At 45.1% G+C, this 20,900-nt stretch overlaps 1 protein-coding gene across 1 annotated transcript in view; it reads right to left on the reverse strand.

Moving 5' to 3' along the window:
* Positions 1 to 15,977: 15,977 nt before the first annotated feature.
* nmbr (neuromedin B receptor) overlaps positions 15,978 to 20,900 on the reverse strand; it is a 29,808-nt gene continuing 24,885 nt past the window's right edge. Inside the window, exon 3 of the mRNA XM_033026392.1 lies at positions 15,978 to 16,364. Coding sequence (XP_032882283.1) covers positions 15,978 to 16,364 — 387 coding nt within the window. The remainder of the gene's footprint in view (positions 16,365 to 20,900) is intronic.

The following is a 20,900-nucleotide window of genomic DNA, read 5'->3' on the forward strand; positions in this document are numbered from 1 at the left end:
AGGTAGGTTCCTTCACACCTGCTGTCCTTATCCTTCTTGTTGACAAAGGTTGTGGGTTTGGGCAGTTTTGTGAGAATGAACCAGGCGAGTGGCTGCATCGCATTTAAACACAATCCTAACACTGCAGCACCAAAAACAGGTGCTGATCATTTGGACTGCTTTGTGTCCTGTGATGTGTGACGCTATCAGTGCATAACACTTGTGCAAACATCTACATTTAAATAGCACTGCCAAAATAAAATAACAATGTGTTAATGGGATGCTAAAAATAATGAGTCAAGGAAGTTGCACTTTGTATTAATTTGAGATTTCAAAGAATTTGGGTCCATATCAGTCTTCAATTAAACCTTTTAAAGTGCTACAGCATTTTTAAGCGCACCTTGTGCCTTTTGTCTTTTCTCACATTTGCTATCATAGATATGGGCATCAAGTCCATTGTTTAAACTAAAGGTTTTCCTTGAAATAAAACGAATTACAGAGATCTATGACAACATTTGTACCATGTTCCTCCTACACATGATGAGGCAGCTTCACCTCCAAGTTTCTGGAATATTCTACCTTAAACCATGTTGCTATTTATTTGCAGAGTGCAATGAATCTGTTGATATATTTCATAATGTCACCAATCTAACATTATATGCGTGACATCCTCCCTTAGATTTAAAAAAAAAATGATGTTTAAAATAGCAGTATATTGATGTTTTACTTTAGGATAGAATCTTCTGCGTGAACATTTTTATTAAACTGCTGTTGCCGAAAATCTGAAATAAGAACAGAAAATACAGGAAAAAACTCAGCAGATCAGGCAGCATCTGTGGAAATCAGGATGAGCTCCTTCATCAGAAGTGAGAGATAGAGAAAACAAAGAGAGATATAAGGAACAGCAGATGCTGCAATCTTGAGCAAAACATTAGCAGCTTGTGTTTTGCATGGAGAAAACAAGTTAGTCTATTGAGCAGGTAAGGTGAGGGAGTGCAATGGGTGGACAAAGGGAGTTTCAGTGATAAGGTGGAATAATGCAGCCGTTAAATGAGCAGTTAAGCAAATTTGTGTGTGTGAGAGGGCAATGGCATGAGCTTGAGGGGGGGAGGGAGGGGGGGGTGGACTAAGAGGGACCTGGCGTGAGGGGGCCGCTGAGAACTACGAGGCACCCAGCAGGAGAGGCTGAGAATGAAGAGGGACAAAAATGACTCAAATTAGTACTTTTTATAACTTTGGCGACTCTTTTGTGTACTTTGTGTATTGTTTGCAAAAAAGTAAAGAATTTCACTGCACCTAGGTACATGTGACAATAAAGTTTCATTGAATCATTTAATATTTTTAATGTTGTGTGCTCAGGACAATGTTGCATAGTCTGGGCTATAGGCGACATGGATATATCCCTGGTAGGGCAGATGTAAAGTACTTGAAAGAATGAAAGAAAACTTGAAGATAAGAAAGGCAGGGAAAAACACCAAAAGATGTGAGGGCATAGCTGAGGCGAGATCGGAACATTTAAAAGGAAATGTGCAAGTCTTTTACAGAGATAGTGGGTCCTGGCATGCTGCAGTGGAGCCAGATGCCATAATGGCATTGAAGTATTTCGCATGGGCACATGGATTATGCAGAGGATGGAGGAATGTGGATCATGTGCAGGCAGAGGTGATTAGTTTATCTTGTAAGCAGCGCCGGGTATTGTCATCATTCATCAGTCGCTGAGCTTGAGACAGACAGATGTTTGGCTCCCCTGTGAAGGCAAGGTTCCAGCCTTCCTTTGTTAACCTCCACTCAATCTGATAAAGCACTGAAACAGGCCCTTCGGCCCACTGAGACCATGATGATTATCAAGCATTCATTTCTGTACTGATTTTACCCCAACCTATTTTATGATTCCCACGTTTTGATCCACTGCCCCCAGATTCTGCCAAATACCTATTCACTAGTAGTAAATTATGTGGACCAATTTAACCACCGACCTGTACGTCTTTGGGATGTGAGAGGAAACTAGAGAGCCCAGGGGAAACCAACCCAGTCACAGGGAGAACCCGTGCCAACTCCACGCAGGCAACTCCTGAGGGCAGGGTTGAACTCGGTTCACTGGGTAGGTGAGTTAGAGGCTCTCCCACCTTGGCCATTGTGCTGCCCATCTTCCTGGACCTTTCACCTGGCAAGAGCATGATCCCGATGCATCCATGAGTTGTGTGGCAGAAGTGATTGCTTCAATACAATACATTGAAGCAATCCTTTTGTAGCACACCCTTCCCAGTCCCACCTGTGGGATTGTGGCATTTTCACATATGGTTGGGACTTAGAGTCAATGAGTCATAGAGTGATACAGTGTAGAAACAGGCCCTTCGACCCAACTTGCCCACACCGGCCAACTTGTCCCAGCTACACTAGTCCCACCTGCTTGCGCTTGGTCCAAACCCCTCCAGACTTAACCTATCCATGTACCTGTCTACCTGTTTCTTAAATGTTGGGATAGTCTCAGCCTCAACTACCTCCTCTGGCAGCATGTTACATACACCCACCACACTTTGTGTGAAAAAATTACCCCTCAGATTCCTATTAAATCTTTTCCCCTTCACCTTGAACCTATGTCCAGTGGTCCTTGATTCCTCCACTCTGGACAAGAGACTCTGTGCATCTACCCGATCTATTCCTCTCATGATTTTATACACCAAATAGTTCCTTTGGGCCATAATGATGACACCGACTTCGTAGTCTTCTCATTCTTCAGGGCGGCATGGTGGCGCAGCAATAGAGTTGCTGCCTTACATGTCAGAGACCTGGGTTTGATCCTGAGTATGGATGCTGTCTGTACGGAGTTTGTACGTTCTCCCCGTGACCGTGTGGATTTTCTCCGGGTACTCCGGTTTCCTCCCATACCGCAAAGACGAACAGTTTTGTAGGTTAATTGGCTTCCGTAAAGATTGTAAATTTTCCCTAGTGTGTAGGACAATGCCAGTGTACAGGGATCGGTGATTGGTTTGGACTCGATGGGCTGAAGGGCCTGTTTCCACAATGTATCTCTAAACCTGTCTAAACTAAACCTGCAGATGGCATCCCCCAAATGACTCCAGGGTAATCATGTTGTACATCAACAATGCATGACTTTCGGGTTTTACCGAAGATAGGCACAAAATGCTGGAGTAACTCAGCGGGATAGGCAGTATCTCTGGAGAGAAGGAATGGGTGATGTTTCGGGTCATGACCCTTCTTCAGGTCCCGAACCCGAAATGTCACCCATTCCTTCTCTCCAGAGATGCTGTCTGTCCCTCTTTGTTACTCCAGCATTTTGTGTCTATCTTCGGTGTAAAGCAGCATCTGCAGTTCATTCCTACATACTTTCGGGTTTTAACTGCATTGCCTCAAGACTGATGGTTTACTTTGGGAGGTCACTGCAGGATGCTCCCAAGTCACGTTGTAATGTCACCGACCCCTCGGCATAGGCATATGCAGTGAATGAAAAATTGAGCTGATTTGGCACCGGGCACATTGTGCAAATAATATCGCATCTCCATCGCCTACAGAAAGGTATTAGGGATGGGGAATAAATGTCTTCCTTGACAACAATGCTCCTTTTCCAAAGTTTGATATAAATCAATGGCATTATTTTTAAGAGGACTTTGATAAATTACATTGCAGTGCCACTGAATATTCCTATTGTTTTACTGTATTTCCTTGTGCATAATCAAATATTTCTCAGTCAGATCACAGATTTGAGGAAGGAAATTAGAATTTCCATTACAATAAAATGTGCGTAAATGGAAAAATTGTAAAACCATAACATCATACAAAATAAGCTGTTAGTCGACAGTGTGGAAAATAATTGAACAATTCATCTTTTATTTTGAATTGCCAGAGCTTCATGCAATCAAATAGCTTCAGCGAATGTTTTCAATCACATATGCACATCAAAGCATAAATCCAAGCTGAAGGTGATGGGGTTGCAATACCCCAATGCAACAGGTGGCCCACAGAATACATTACACGATGCATACATTGGACACGGAGTAGTAAGCACAGGCATGGCAAGTGGTGTTGAAGGAAGGATTCTCTTTATTGTACAGTTTAGTGCAGGTAAGCAAGACATTGGCGTGACAGTAAACTAATTCCAAAAGCACGTTAGGGTATGAGGTCTGTGTCTTCCCTCCCATTGAGATGATCTTGAAGGCTGAGTTTCCCAGATGACAACAAAGAGGCAAAGGATCACCGCTGTACAATTCTCAGTTAAGAGAGTTTGCTTCATGGCTTTTGAATGCTCCTACAAACATGACAAGTCGGTATACCATTGGATGCCACCAATGGCACATTGCATTCTATGGAGCACTTTGTGAATGAATACCCTTTTCCTGCACCCCGCTCCCCCCCCCCTTCCAAAAAAAAGCCCTGGGCTCCAGCCAGCTCTATGCATTGCATTCAACCACCACACCCAGCATCAAGCTGTTCCCAAGACATGCCATCACCCAAAGGGACTACGAGGGCCCCTGTTCCAATATCTAAAGGGGCTGCTCCTTGCCTTCTAGTTGCACTTCACACCCACCATCCTCATCTTTGGACACCCTGCGCATAGGGGAGAGGATAGGGCCAAAGATGTCCTGGTTGGGTTGCTCCTAAGCCTGGCCAAGCTGGCCATCCATGAGTCACAGCGCCAGGCAGAAGAGTGCCCTTCCCGAGCCGGCTGCCTGCCCCTTTTCCGGGGTTACGTCTGCGGTGGTACTAGAAAGGGACTATGCGCTGTCCACGGGCCCGCTGGAGGATTTCCGGTACCGCTGGGCACCGCGAGGGGTGGAATGCATCTTTAATAAGGATGGGGAAATAGTCATTTAAGAAAAACATGTTTTACTTCTATTGTGGTGGTGGGTTTGTTTTCGAATAATTTAGTATTGTACGTATTATTGTAAATAGTTGTCAGTGGTGGCAGAGAGGTCTTTATCACACAACTCTCTCTTCTATTCATGACACTGACAAGCTCATTTATACCACTGGCATTGATTGAGTTAAACCAACCTTGCAAAATTCCTGCTCTCCCCAACTCATGGTTCTGGAAATGCAGAGGCGATTGTGGTGAATCTCTGCAGCACCTTCCACAGCCTCAGGGAGTCCCCAAGCACTTAACATCACTTTCAATGCTTCCTATGGTCAATTGACGAAAAAAGTGGCACAAAACCTATGGGGCAGCAGTGATCCCTGCCTTCCCATACACAAGATCTGGACTACCTGCAGCAGGCATCTCGAAGCACTGGAAGAATACTACCAATGTTGTCAAGGCAAAATCCTCCAAATTTGGAGTTTATTTTAGAGATACAGTGTGGAAACAATCCCTATGGACCCTCGTCCATGCTGACCAGCGAACCCAGTAATATCCTACACACTATGGACAATTTTTACTGAAGCAAATTAAGCTGCAAACCGGTACATCTTTGGAGCGTGGGAGGAAAAGTAGAGCACCGGGGGTAAGTCCACGGGGTCACGAGGAGAGAGTACAAACTCCGTACAGACGGCACCCATAGTCTGGATCGAACCCGGGTCTCTGGCACTTTAAGGCAGCAACTCTACCACTGTGCCACCCATGTCACCCCCTGCCCCACCATGCATTAGAAGGATACACAAACCGATGGTAGTGTCCTCTCCCCTGCAAAAGTCCTTAGCACCACTCAACGAACTCCATGGTGCAGGTCACCTTCTTCACATGCCTGACACCAGATGCCTTGCAAACTGCCTGCTCAGACTATTCCGAGCTTTGTTTATGGAGATTACCAGCTGTACAGATTTAGGGCAATGCTCAAAGTCTCTTTGAAAAAAATGACTTCCCCACTGATTCCTGGGAATCGCTGGACGCACGACACTTAAATTGAAGAAGGTTTTCATGACATTCCGAATACTATTGAGAAACTTGGGTCCATTTTGGTGGGAGTGCAGAGAAGGAAACGGCGGAAGGAATGGACCTTCTCACAATCTGCCCTTCTGTCCTTCATACCAGAAACCTTCTGTAGGAGGTACACAAAATTGCTGGAGAAACTCAGCGGGTGCAGCAGCATCTATGGAGCGAAGGAAATAGGCAACGTTTCGGGCCGAAACCCTTCTTCAAAATGATGGGGTCTGAAATCCCTCATCAGTCTGAAGAAGGGTTTTGGCACGAAACGTTGCCTATTTCCTTCACTCCATAGATGCTGCTGCACCCGCTGAGTTTAAAAAAAAAAAAATTATTATTTATTTTCTCCAACATTTTTATGTACCTTCGATTTTCCAGCATCTGCAGTTCATTCTTAAACACCTTCTGTAGGAGAGTGTGCAGAGTGCAATTAACTCACTGTCAACCCCAAGGAAATGCTTAAAGAGGAGACACAGTGGCACAGCGGTAGAGTTGCTGCCTTACAGGGCAAGCAAACACAGTTCAATCCTGGCTCGAGTTTATACGTTCCCCCTGTGATGCTTGGGTTCAAAGTCGTGCAGGTTTACAGGTTAATTAGCTTTGGTAAACATTGTAAATTGTCCCTGGTGTGTAAGATAGTGCTCGTGTACGGGGATCGCTGATCGACGCTGATCAGTGGGCCGAAGGACCTGTTTCCGTGCATTATCTCTAAACTAAGGAGGCACCAGACCTTTGAACTGTGGTCACTATTGTTATGTGGGGAAACACAACAGCAATATTGTGCACAGCAAAGTCCCACAAATAAGTGAGTGACTGGATCACCTGTCACAGTGTTGTTGGTTGGAAAATAAACCCTGTCGTTCAGATACTGGAAGAGTTCTTCTGCCCTTCTTTAAAGTAGTTGCAGTGGGATCACCCATACCCACCAAAGGGGACATATGGGGACTCTGTTTGACATTGCATCTGAAAAAGCAGCTCCTTTAACAGTACCCAAATCCATCAGTATTACATTGGAGTTTCATGCTTGCTTAGTGGATGCTTCAATACATTATTGTGAACAATTGACAATGCAAAAGAATCTACTGCTTCACTCAGCCATGAAACAGCATTGATTACACATTTCATCACATCACAAAAATATATACTTCTATTACTGGCTTGATGCTTTTTTGCATAAATCGACCATAAGCAATCTCTCGGAGACTGGGGCACACAAATCACGCTCGTGAAAAATGTCTTCCGTCCATAATCTGCTGTTGAGTCTACTGCACAGAAATAGGCATCCTATCTGATTTACTCCAGTGTCCTCACTCCACACCAGCCTCCTCCCATCCCTCATCATCCCATCCCATCAACTTATCTCTCTCCTCATTTCCCCCAAAGTATTTATGATGTTTTCCCATGATGGAATCTACTCTATGTTTCTTTAAACATTATTTCCAAGAGCAAGTGCTACGTTCTAACAATTATCGACACAAGGAACTGCAGATGCTGGATTCATGAGTCAAATATAAAGTGCTGGTGGAACTCAGACCTTCAAACTGAAAAAGGGTCCCAACCTGAAATGTTGACTGCCCATTCATCCACAGATGCTGAAGATTTCAGCATCTCCAGTCTCTTATGCCTCCCTCTTGCTATCTCTCCTTCTCAGTTCAGCCAATAGGTCTTCGACTTGAAGTAAATATTGACACTTCCTCAATAATCGGAGAGTCTCAAATGAGGAGGTATAGTTAAAAGATCAGATAAGAGAGCAGGCATTTAAAAATAAAATACATAAGAATTTCTTCTCATAGAGACTGGTGTCTCTGGAATGCTCTGTTCTGGAAGGATGTGGAGGCTGGATCATCATTGTAATTTAAAGAGAATGCAGATTAATTTTTGAATGTTCAGTGACGAGGATGATGGCAACTTGATACAGAAGGGAAAATTATCTGGGTAGATGAGCCGTGATCATGCTATAGAATCATAGAGTAATACAGTGTGGAAACAGGCCCTTCGGCCCAACTCACCCACACCGGCCAACAATGTCCCAGCTACCCTAGTCCCGCTTGGTCCATAACCCTCCAAACCTGTCCTATCCATGTACCTGTCCAACTGTTTCTTAAATGATGGATAGTCCCAGCCTCAACTTCCTCCTCTGGCAGCTTGTTCCATACACCCACCACCCTCTGTGTGAACAAGTTACCCCTCGGATTCCTATTAATTGTTTTCCCCTTTACCTTGAACCCATGTCCTCTGGTCCTCGATTCCCCTACTCTGAGTAAAAGACTCTGTGCATCTACCCAATCTATTCCTCTCATGATTTTGTATACCTCTATAAGATCTCCCCTCATCCTCCTATGCTCCATGGAATAGAGACCCAGCCTACTCAACCTCTCCCTATAGCTCACACCCTCTAGTCCTGGCAATACCCTCGTAAATCTTTTCTGAACCCTTTCAAGCTTGACAATATCTTTCCTATAACATGGTGCCCAGAACTGAACACAATATTCTAAATGCGGTCTCGCCAACGTCTTAAACAACTACACCATGGCCTTCCAACTTCTATACTCAATACACTGACTGATGAAGGCCAAAGTGCCAAAAGCCTTTTAGACCACCTTATCTACCTGCAAATCGACCTTCATGGAACTATAGATCCCTCTGCTCTACAACACTACCCAGAGGCCTACCAATGGTGGTACAGGGTTATGGTTTATTCCTGCTCTAACTGTCTTGTATTTTGGAAGTTAAAGACGTTATCCCCAGTGCAAAGTAATAAATCTCTGCTATTGATTGTGCCAGATCTGTTTCATTAACTGCAGATTGATTTAACCAAAGAGCTTTAGTGAGCTTTAGCAATACTGAAGTGTTATCACAGCTCAGGCACATAATCAATGTGGTACAGAGCTGCTTTTCAGCACAAGGCAGCTGGAGTAGAGAAAGTGACGCCACTGGGGAGAATGGTAGGGTGTGGATGGAGGATGAGAGGATGCATCGAAGGGGTCCAGAAACTGCTGTTAAATACAGAGCAGGTCAGGCTGCATGTGACGAAAGGGAAGCAGGGTGAATGCTTCATGCCAAAGATCTCTTGTCAGAATGAAGAAGGGGAGAAAGCAAGTTAGTTGGTGTGGGAAGAGGTAAAAGGACAGGTGTTGCATCTCCAAGTTGCCTTGGAAAAGTGCTATTAAATGGAGGATTGGTGGAGAACAATAAAACAAACCTGGGAGTCGTGAAAGGAATTATCCTTTAATTCGCTGAAATGGGAGGGGAGGGGTAAACGTGTCTCGTGGTGGAATCTCATCCGACATCGTGGAAATTGCAATGGACGATCATGGAAACCAAACGGTGAGGCCCACACAATTCTGTACTTGCTCTGACCAGGAGAGAGCATGAGAGTAGAGATGTGGGTTGAGATGCAGTCACCTCCTCTTTGTCCATGATGGTAGGGGGTAAGTCATGGCTTGGGAAGAAACATGAAGACATCTCAGAGACACCAGTGTGGTGCCTCTCATCAGTGGAGCCAATTAAATGGAGACAGGGAAATCAGGAGAATAGAATGGAGTTCTTACATAGAGCAGTGTTGTAGGAAGTATCAACAAAATTTAGGTATGTTGCAATTGCACATCTGCAATGGATATCAATTCTGAGGTGGTGACAGATATCCAACAAGGGAAGGGAAATTCAGGACAGTGTGAAAATCATGAAATCTTCAATAAATGAAGCCACGTCTTTAATTCTGTTGATAAAATGCAGAATTATAAGCAAGGAGGTAAAGCTTACCAGGATGGAGATTCAGGACAGCCATTACTAGGAATGGTGGAGCAAGCATTGTACCTTTGTGCATCCATTAAAGATAGCATCCTGCTGTGCAGAAGGAAGCAGCTCAGCCCAGCGCCTATGGCAACTCAATAGATGGCCAATGCTGTACGGTCCCAAATTCCAGTTCATTCCCAAACCCAAACAAACTCAGATATTCAAATACAATTTGGTGAATGCTCTGATAAATAGCCTTAATTTGTTGCAGGTCAGACAGCATCTGTGGAAAGAGAAACATATCAGAACTGGATAGAGAGGAAAAATCATTTTTCTCTCTTTCCCAGTCGTGAGGAAAGATCTCTCTCTCTCTCTCTCTCTCTCTCTCTCTCTCGTTCTCTCTCTCGTTCTCGTCTGCTCTCTCGATCTCGCTCTCTCTCTACAGGTTCTCGCGCTCGCATACTCGTATCTCATCTCTTTCGTCTTCTCTCTCTCTCTCTCTCTCTCTCTCTCTCTCTCTCTCTCTCTCTCTCTCTCTCTCTCTCTCTCTCTCTCTCTCTCTCTCTCTCTCTCTCTCTCTCTCTCTCTCTCTCTCTCTCTCTCTCTCTCTCTCTCTCTCTCTCTCTCTCTCTCTAAACACCAAGGGGCAGCAAGGTTTGCAGCTGAAGTCAGGATCGAGAATGCTTGCATATTTCCTGCTCTCATTAAACTCAGCAGGTTCACCCACGATTATGTAACCTGTAAAAATCCCAGACATAAGGGATTTGCAGGTTATCTGGCCTCTGTAAAATTGCCCCAGTGTGTAGGAAGTGGATGAGAAAATGGAATAACATAGTACTAGTGTGAATGGGTGAACGATGGGTTGAAAGTCCTGTTTCCAGGCTAAATCACATAGACTGATACAGCATGGAAACAGGCCCGTCGACCCAACTTGCCCACCCGGCCAACATGTCCTAGCTACACTAGTCCCATCTGCCTATGTTTGGTCCATATCCCCCAAAGCCTGTCCTATCCATGCACCTGTCTAACTGTTTCTTAAATGTTGGATAGTCCCAGCCTCAACTACCTCCTCCAGCAGCTTGTTCCATACACCCACCACACTTTGTGTGAAAAAGTTACCTCTCAAATTCCTACTAAATCTTTTCCCCTTCACCTTAAACCTATATCCTCGATTAACCTTCTCTGGGCAAGAGACTGCGCATCCACCTGATCTGTTCCTCTCATGATTTTATACTCCCTAAAATTAAAACTAAATGGGTGTGCTTACAGAGCAGGAGGCCTCAATCAATAATGAATGGTTTAAGTGGCTGAAAAAATCCCATGATTTAGTGTGAAGTAAAATTGAGTGAAGCACTATGAATAAAAACATTTAAATTATCCATGTTCTTTTTATGATTCCCTCTGATGGACATTAAAGATCCAGAGACAGTAACCCAAGAGTAAGCCAGTTTATCCTAGGGAGGTTTAGTTAGTCTGTGAGTGGTTACTGAGTATATTCCAACTCTGTCCGACTTTACAGTCAGTGGAATGAACAGGATCGTCAATCCTACACTGTGTCCGGCTGGGAGAGATGGATTCCCAAGGAGAATCCCAGCAGGATTGGGCCAGACTGCTTGGCTCCACAGTCAGGTCCAGTCATGAACCCAGATATCTATCATTTGTTTCACACTGACACCAGGTCCACCTAGGTCAGACTGTGCTCCTCTGGAAGAGAGTGAGCCCTGCCACTTCAATTACTGACCGTCACCAGCAATTCCAGCTTGGTATCGCCACAGCCAATTCCCTACCTAGGATCTACAAATGCATCTAAGTACTTATTTAAACTTTGAATGACTGAGTACCCACGGCTATAAAGCCTTGAGGTTTACAACCCAATTGAATAATGACATTAAACCTTATCTCAGGTCAAAATACCCATCGATTTGTATTGAAGGAGTTTAAATTTTGATTTGTTAAAGGCCTGTCCCACGAGCATGCGACTGCATGCGGCAAGTGCGACCTAACGTGGTCGTTTGTGCCGTACGGCCTCGCGGGGCCGGTCCCACTTCGATCGCCGGAGCCGTATGGAGTTGTGCAGAGCTGGTCCCGGCATCGCGCGGGACTCCGAAAAACTGACCATGTTCAAAAATTCCGCGCGGCAACGGCCAGCCGGCCCGCAGCCGCCTCGACGCCGTACACACCGCCTCGACGGGCGTGCGCAGCGCCTCAACGCCATACACACCTCTTGACGCCGTACGTCACGCGCGAACTTCCTGCGGACTTCTCTCGAACTTCACGTCACTCACTCGACCTCCGCGCGGCCCCCGCTTCCGGTTTGGTCGCGCTCGCCGCATGCAGGCGCATGCTGGTGGGACCGGCCCTGTACGGGGATCATTCGACCTCCGCGCGGCCCCCGCTTCCGGTTTGGTCCCGCTTGCCGCATTCAAGTCGCATGCTCGTGGGACAGGCCCTTAAGGCAGCATTCTGTCAGTTCCATTCTGGAGAGGCAGCATGGGTTAAGAGAACCGCGAGTCATAAAACTGTACAGCAGAAAAACAGACCATATGGCCACCACATATGTGTTGACCATCATGCCCATCTATACTAATCCCACTTGCCTGCATTAATTTTGAATCTCTCTGAGCCTTGCTCATTCAAGCACCTGTCCAGATGCCTTCTAAATGTTGTTGTTGTTCCTTCCACCACCACCTCCTCTGGCAGCTCATTCCAGATACCAACTAATTGTTGTGTAAAACATTTACCCCATCAGATTACCTTTGTACCTCCTCCCTCTCACATTAAGATATTTGCCCTTGTGCACTAGTCCTATTGTACATACTAGGATAATTTACAGAAGCCAGTTAGCCTTTGGGAAGCGAGAGGAAACCGGAGCACCTGGAGAAAACCCATGTGATCACAGGGAGAACATACAAACTCCATACAGACAACGCCCGTAGTCAGAATTGAACCTGAAACTGGCGTTGTAATGCAGCAACTCCACCGCTGCGCCACTATGTTGCTTTATATACCTCTATCAAGTCACCTCTCAGTACCCTGCACTGAGGGAAAATAGGCCCAGCCAATCCAATCTAGACTTATAATTCAGACCGCCAATCCAGGCAACATCCTTGTGAATTTTGTCTGACTAGAACTACACACAAAACTACATATGTGGCCCAACCAAAGTTATGTGCAACTATAACATGGTGCCCTAACTCTTGTGCTCAATGCCAATGCCTGTGCCAACTAAGACAAGTATGCAATATGCCTCTTCACCACATTCATGGGAACTATGTACTTGTACCCCCAGGTCCCTCAGTTCAACAGCACTTCACTAGGTCCTGCTATTCACTGTATTTTGCCCTGCCCTGGTTTAATTTCCTAAAAATGCATAACTTTGCACTTGTCCAAGTTAAATTCCATCTGCCATTCCCTTGCCCACTTCCCTAACTGAGCTTTAGTCAACCTTTGTCATTATTCACTATTTATGGACCTGATGTGAGACTTGAACTAACAACTGCCCGGGTTAAAGGCAAGAAAATCACCCCTGAGCCATGGGCTGCCCTGGACATGGTCATCGAAAGTACCTGACCCATTCTGTATCACTGCCTGGGTTCTCACCCCCCCCACCGGATTCTCACACCCATTCACTGTCTAGGTTCTGTCCCTAATTATGCTCCCAAAATGTAACACCTCTATAAGATCACCCCTCATCCTCTTGCACTCCAAGGAATAGTCCCAGCGTACTCAACCTCTACCCATAGCTCAGGCCTTCAAGTTCTGGAAACAGCTTTGTCAATCTCTACACCCTTTCCAGCTTGACTACATCTTTCCTGGCAACATCATCGTAAATATTTTCTGAACCGTTTCAAGCTTCACAATATCATTCCTATAACATGGTGCCCACCACTGAACACAATATTCTAAATGCGGCCTCACCAATGTCTTAAACAATTGCAACATGATCTCCCAACTTCCACACTCAATGCTCTGACTGATGAAGGTCAAGGTGCCAAAAGCCTTTTGACCACTGTATCTACCTGTGTTGCCACTTTCAACAAACTATGTACCTGTACTCCTAGATCCTTCTGCTCTACAACACTCCCCAGAGCCTTACCATTCCTTATGAGTGCAGAGCAGGTTCACCAGACTGATTCCTGGGATGTCAGGACTGTCTTATGAAGAAAGACTCGATAGACTTGGTTTATACTCTCTAGAATTTAGGAGATTGAGAGGGGATCTTATAGAAACTTACAAAATTCTTAAGGGGTTGGACAGGCTAGATGCAGGAAGATTGCTCCCGATGTTGGGGAAGTCCAGGACAAGGGGTCACAGCTTAAGGATAAGGGGGAAATCCTTTAAAACCGAGATGAGAAGAACTTTTTTCACACAGAGAGTGGTGAATCTCTGGAACGCTCTGCCATATTTAAGAGGGAGTTAGATGTGGCCCTTGTGGCTAAGGGGATCAGAGGGTATGGAGAGAAGGCAGGTACAGGATACTGAGTTGGATGATCAGCCATGATCATATTAAATGGCGGTGCAGGCTCCAAGGGCCGAATGGCCTTCTCCTGCACCTAATTTCTATGTTTCTATGTTTCTATGAAGGTTCTGTCAATGTTAATGTTCCCAAAATGTAATACATCATATATCTCTGAATTAAATTCCATCAAACATTCCTCAGCACACCTGTCCAAGATCCTGCTGCAATTTTTGACAACCATCTTCACTATCTACAATACCACCCATCTTTGTGTTATCTGCAAACTTGCTAACCTTGCCAAGTAGGTTCTCATCCAAATCATTGACATAGAGAAAGGTACTCAATAAACATTTGGACAGGTACATGGACAGGACCGGTTTAGAGAGATATGGGCCAAATACAGACAGGTGGGACTAGTATAGACGGGATATGTTGGTTGGTGTGGGCAAGTTGGGCCAAAGGGCCTATTTCCACACTATATGACCCTATGACTATGACTCTACGACTATGACTCAATGGCTTTCAGAAATTGAAGGAGTAGTGGGAGTCTCTGAAACTGTTGCATCATAAAACCAAGCCTGAGACGAAGCAACAACTGATAGGGGACCTTCTTGATCTATGTCAGATAAAGAAGGCACTACAGAGAGAAGGTCAGGCTAAGGTCAATGTTAAAATCATGAGAGGAATAGATTGGGTAGGTGCACAGAATGTCTTGCCCAGAGGACAGAGGACAGAGGTTTAAGGTGAAGGGGAAAAGATTTAATAGGAATCTGAGGGGTAACTTATTCACACAAAGGGTGGGGGTGTAGGGAACAAGCTGCCAGAGGAGGTAGTTGGGGCAGGGACCATCCCAACATTTAAGAAACAGTTAGATAGGTACATGGATAGGGTTGGTTTGGAGAGTTATGGACCACGGGCAGCTGGGACTAGTGTAGCTGGAACATGTTGTCCGGTGTGGGCAAGTTGGGCCAAAGGGCCTGTTTCCACACTATATCATTCTATGACTCTATGACTCTCTAACCAACTAGATCCAATCAAACCGTGACAATAGGACACTGGAGAAAGGTCCAAGCTACCACAGGGAAAGTTATCCACAGACAGGATCCTGTCACCACACCAAAGGAAGGATGTGATTGAGCTGGTGAAAGTGTAGAAAGCAATTGCAAGCATATTGCTGGGACTGATAGGCTTCAGTTATATGGAGAGACTAGATATTTTGGGAATTTTTTCCTGAAGTGAATGAGACTGAGGGGCAACGTTTTGTATGTATTATATATAAAATCATGAGATTGAAGACTGGAGAGATGCTCACTGTCTTTTTTCCTGCCTAGAGGAATCTAAAACGAAAGGAATAGTTTCAAGGTGAGAGTGAAAATATTTAAAAGGGGATCTGAGGAGCAGGTTCCGCCAGGGTAGTAGGTGTGTGGAATGAGCTGCCAGAGAAAGTCGTAGAGGCAGATACAATTACAACATCCAAAAGACATTTTGACAGGTACGGAGATAGGAAAGATTTAGAGGAATATGGGCTGAGTGCAGCCAAATAGAACAAGCTTAGATAGGCTTCTTGGTCAGCATGAATAAGCTGAATTGAAGAGTCTATTTCCATGCACTCTATTACTCTCACTCTATAGCCAACATTGTGGGACAGGCTTGGAGCAAGAATGACTGTGTTTACACAGTATTTTCAGTCACCTCCAGATCCACAGTGAACAGGCCTGAGATTTAAACCTGGTTTACAAAGAATCTTGCAGCGATGGTGAAAGCATGTAAGTCTTCGGTCTGGCTTGGATTGGGAGGGTGAGAGGGGAATCTGCTGGTTTATTTCTCTTCCATTTCTCCTTTTGGCTGTGGAAAATAGTGCATGAGGGAGTGGGGTAAACTTGCCTCATGACAGTGGATGGCGACGAAGGTACAGTGTGTTGCGGTTCAGGCTACTGACTCTTGTTTGAGGCTGTGACCATTGGCAATGGTGTTCCTGTTACTGCTTCTCACTGACGTCATGCGCAAGGCAGAGGTGCTCTGGAAGTAACTGGTGGACCCGGACCGCCGGTGCTGCCCTTTACACCGCAGGTGGCTGTTGAAGTGTCTCCGGAAGGACTCGCTCAGCAGGTACAGGGCGAAAGGATTGACGCAGGAGTTACAGAAGCTCAGCACCCGGCCCAGCACAGTGATCAGGAGGTGCCCGAGGGAAGGGTCGATCTGGCCATAGTGGAAGGAGCGGTACATATAGAGCACATGGTTAGGGAACCAGCACATTGCAAATAGGCCAACGAACACCAGCACGATCTTGGCAAGGCGCTTCCGGGTTTCCATCTGAAAAGGAAAGGAACAGAAGTAAATAGGATATAAAGGCTGGAAGAAACTCAGATACCGAAGCTTGAAAGCTCACACCACCAGGCTCAGGAACATAGGGTGGCACGGTGGCACAGCAGTAGAGTTGCGGCCTTACAATGCCAGAGACCCGGATTCAATCCTGACTACAGGTGCTATCCGTACGAAGGTTGTACGTTCTCCCCGTAACCTGTGTGGGTTTCCTTCGGGTGCTCCTGTTTCCTCCCACACTCCAAAGATGTACAGTTTTGTAGGTTAATTGTCTTGATAATTGGCCCTAGTGGGTAGGATGGTGTTAGTGTGCGGGGATCACTGTCATCGAGAACTCAGTGGGATGAAGGGCCGGTTTCCACACTGTACCTCTAAACTAAACTATCTTCTCCACTTCTCTTGTTAGGCTTCTGAATAGTCCTGCCCTTAGCTAGGGTACTGCCTAATTTACCTCCATTTCATTGCGGACATTGTACCTTGACTATGAAACTGATGTTCCACAATGCTGAGAACTATATTCTGCTCGCTGTAACTTCCCCTTTGCTCTACTTATTGTACTTGAGTTTGATTAGCCTACATTTATCTGATCTGATCAAAAACCATGCAAAACAAAGCTTTTGATTGTAACTCGTGTTAATAAACCTAAACCTAAACCTCGTCAATCTTCTGCCTCTCCATCATTTAAAAGCATCATGGCTAACGTTCTCCTTCACCACCAGGCCCTTAATCCTTGATTCCCCTAGTGTGTGGGAGAGGATCACAGAGGCAGCTGAGATGAGAGAACAAGCACGCAGCAGGAGAGCAGCCGCCAGCTGGACTCAGCAACTCAGCGAGTCAGTCTGCTGGGCTCGGGCCAAGCTCCTCACTGTTGTAGCTCAGGGGTGGGGGAAGGGAAAGAAGGCATGTGGAGATCCCCCACTCCCACCCAGCACCAGATGCCTGCAGCCCCACAGCAGGCAGCAAATCCATCCGCATTCATCCCGCCAGGCTTTCAAACATTTGCCCATAGTGTCCAGTGGAAAGGTTCTGTAACCCATACTCAGGAACCTCCGAAACCCTTGAGTGGTAAGAATTCCAAAAAAATTCCTTTTGGATGAAAGAATGATTTTGGTTCAGAAGAAGGGGCCCAACCAGAAATGTCACCATTCCATGTCTTCCAGAGATGAGATATTGCTGACCCATCGTATTGCTCACACATCTTGTGTTTTACTCAAGATTTCAGCATTTGCAGTTCCTTGTGTCTCAATGTTTTTACAATCTTTGTCCTGAATTGCTTTATGTTGTTGGTGGAATGCCTGGTTTAAGACAACCCAGCCAGAGGAAATGTCAACTCCAATAAGTCCCTTAAGTATATTGTACCTTCAAAATGAGATCACTTCTCCTTCTTCTAAACTTGTACTATCTCCTCATACAACAAAACATCTCATTCTCAGGGGAAAGTTAGGGTGATGGAATTATGCAGGTACAATCAACCTGTTATGTTCTCCAATCAAATCATTCATTAGCCTTCAATCATTTCAGCATTGTGTTGCATTGTGTCCCTGAACCACTAATTCCAAGAGCCCTAGCCCTGACCAAGATGGCCATTAATTGGCATTGGAGGCAGGATCTGACTTTCACCTTTCCAACAGAATACTCAGCTTTGAGTTAGCTGTGACCATCTGTATTGCAGTGTTGGCAATGATTTGTGTGGTCAGTGAGTCATTTTTAGTTTAGTTTAGAGCGATACAGCGCCGAAACAGGCCCCTCGGCCCACCGAGTCAGCGCCAACCAGCGATCCCCGCACGTTAACATTACCCTAAACACACTAGGGACAATTTACACATACACCAAACCAATTAACATACAAACCTGTACATCTTTGGAGTGTTTGAGGAAACTGAAGATCTCGGAGAAAAACCCATGCGGTCACGGGGAGAACGTACAAACTCCTTACAGACAAGCACCCGTAGTCAGGATCGAACCCGGGTCTCCGGTGCTGTAAGTGCTGTAAGGCAGCAGCTCTACCACTACCCCACTGTGCCGCCCTGATTTCAGCCTGATCAGGCCAATCAAGTCTGATTGCATGGAGACTCGACAATAGTAAGACCAGCCCTGCTACCACGTTGCACAGGGGAGGCCAAGACTGAGAGGCCAAGACTGAGCATACAAGACAATCCTCCTCAGGAAAAGGCAAGTAATTAAGGTAACACATACATTCATTGGTGAGAAGGAGCTGAGGGAACATATTGGGTCAGTTGCACTTGGCCTTTTCCCTAAACTCACCTAACTTCTCAATTGTGTTAATGAATCTCAATTCTGAGAGCTGATTGTGTGCTTGGGTCATTTCATATTTAAAAGATAGTAATCCCAGAAAAGGATCTCAAAGATAGGCTACCCAGCATTATAGCCACTGATACTGAGAGATGATCACTCGCTGACTGCCTGCCCCTCTTAATCCTACTCAGCCTTCTTATCAAGTGGGAGTGAGATATCAGCTCCTCCATTATATCGAGTTGAGTCAAGTTTATTATCTTATTCACAAGTACAGTGAGGTACAGGTACTATAAGAATATTGTTTGCTGTGGCATCACAGTGCCTGACATATGATGAAAGAATGGATCGACTGGGCTTATATTCACTGGATTTTAGAAGGATGAGAGGAAATCTTATAGAAACAAATAAAATTCTTAAGAGATTGGTCACGCTAGATGCAGAAAAAATGTCCCCCATGTTGGGGGAGTCCAGAGCCAGGGGTCACAGTTTAAGAATAAGGGGTAAGCCATTTAGGACTCAGATGAGGAAAAACCTTTTTACCCAGAGAGTTGTGAATCTGTGGAATTCTCTGCCACAGAAGGCAGTGGAGGCCAATTCACTGGATGTATTCAAGAGAGAGTTCGAAATAACTCTTAGAGCTAACAGATTCAAGGGATATGGGGAGAAAGCAGGAACAAGGTACTGATTCTAGATGATCAGCCATGATCATATTGAATGACAGTGCTGGCTTGAAGGGCCAAATGACCTACACCTACATCTATTTTCTATGTTTCTATGTTTCTATCACAGACACGTGGACTCAGACAACACACAAAGACATACATAAACATAAATTATGCACCGCGGTAAAAAGACAAGAACAAGACATTCATGACAAACACAATTAGAAAAATACGTCTGTGGTAGTGCAAGAGGTTGTCCATAGTATTCCATTGCCTAGCTAGGATTCGGGTCTTAATTAAGCTGTCTGCATCTGCCTCAATAACTTTGTCACACTGATGAGAGCTCTCAGAGGGTGCATACAGAGAGGCAATGTAAGATTCTAAGACTTCACGATAAACAACTTGGTAAGCGAGTCACCAGAGACTGCAGATGTTGGAATCATGAACACAAGACAAAGTGCTGGAGGAACTCAACGGGCCCTGCAGCACCGATGGATGGAAATGGATAGATGACATTTCGGTTCAAACAACTGGGCAACCTTCACCACGCCATCATTCTATCTCCAGATTACTGCACGGGAATGGCACCCCTTTTCTCCACAGTCCTTTATAGCCTCCAAACTCAACATTTGCAGCTCATGAGTACACAAAGTGCTGGAGTAACTCAATGGTCAGGCAGCAACTCTGGAGAACATGGATAGGTGACGTTTCAGGTCAGCACCTTCTTCAGACCGATGTTCTGCAGAGATGCTGCCTGACCCGCCATGTTACTCCAGCACTTTGCATCCTTTTTTGTAACCAGCATCTGCAGTTTCTTGTTTCTACTTTCAGTTCATCCCCACCTCTCTCCAGACTCATCCACACCTCACTCTCCCAGGCTGCAGGCTTAAAACATGGTACCACTCCAACTTTTCCCAGTTTTGACGGGCGATCAGCAACCTGAAACTTATTTTCGCTTTCAACAAATGCTGCTTGACTAGCTGAATGTTTCTGGAAACCTTTGGAATGATTTCAATCTACCCTGCTAGGCATTTTACACAAAATTTTGAACCACTCAATTACTTGGAAGAAAGAATCTCTGCCTTGTTTTTCCCTCATTATTCTTTGTACATTGGAACAGTTAGCACGACCTGTCAAAATAGTATTCTGTAATGAACACTCTATTGTAATGGTTGAGTGAGTGTTCACCACATTAGCATGTGACTACAAGCACATGAGCTAGACTAATGCAGAGCAAAATGATATCTTCCCTGCAGGAAATTAGAAATGATTGGGGTTTTTTTTTTTAACAACCATTGAGGAATCTTAAAGAAGAAGAAAATAATTTAAACGGGGAATCAGGAAGATGTCCTGAAATGTCCTTTGCAAGTAGGCCTGATGAAAAATCCCAAGGCATTTAATACACACATTATAAACAATATGGTACCCAGGCAGAGGGTTGCAACACTCAAGGACAAAGGAGGCATTCATGTTTGGAGCCAGAGGATGTAGGTGAGGTATTAACCAAGTCCTTTGGATCCATATTTACCAAGGAGAAGGACAGGGTGGATATTGAGGTCAGTATGGGATATGTTAAAATTTTAGGTAAACAAAAATGCTGGAGAAACTA

The sequence above is a fragment of the Amblyraja radiata genome, chromosome 8 (genome assembly GCF_010909765.2).
Source record: "Amblyraja radiata isolate CabotCenter1 chromosome 8, sAmbRad1.1.pri, whole genome shotgun sequence".
NCBI classification, from domain to species: domain Eukaryota; kingdom Metazoa; phylum Chordata; class Chondrichthyes; order Rajiformes; family Rajidae; genus Amblyraja; species Amblyraja radiata.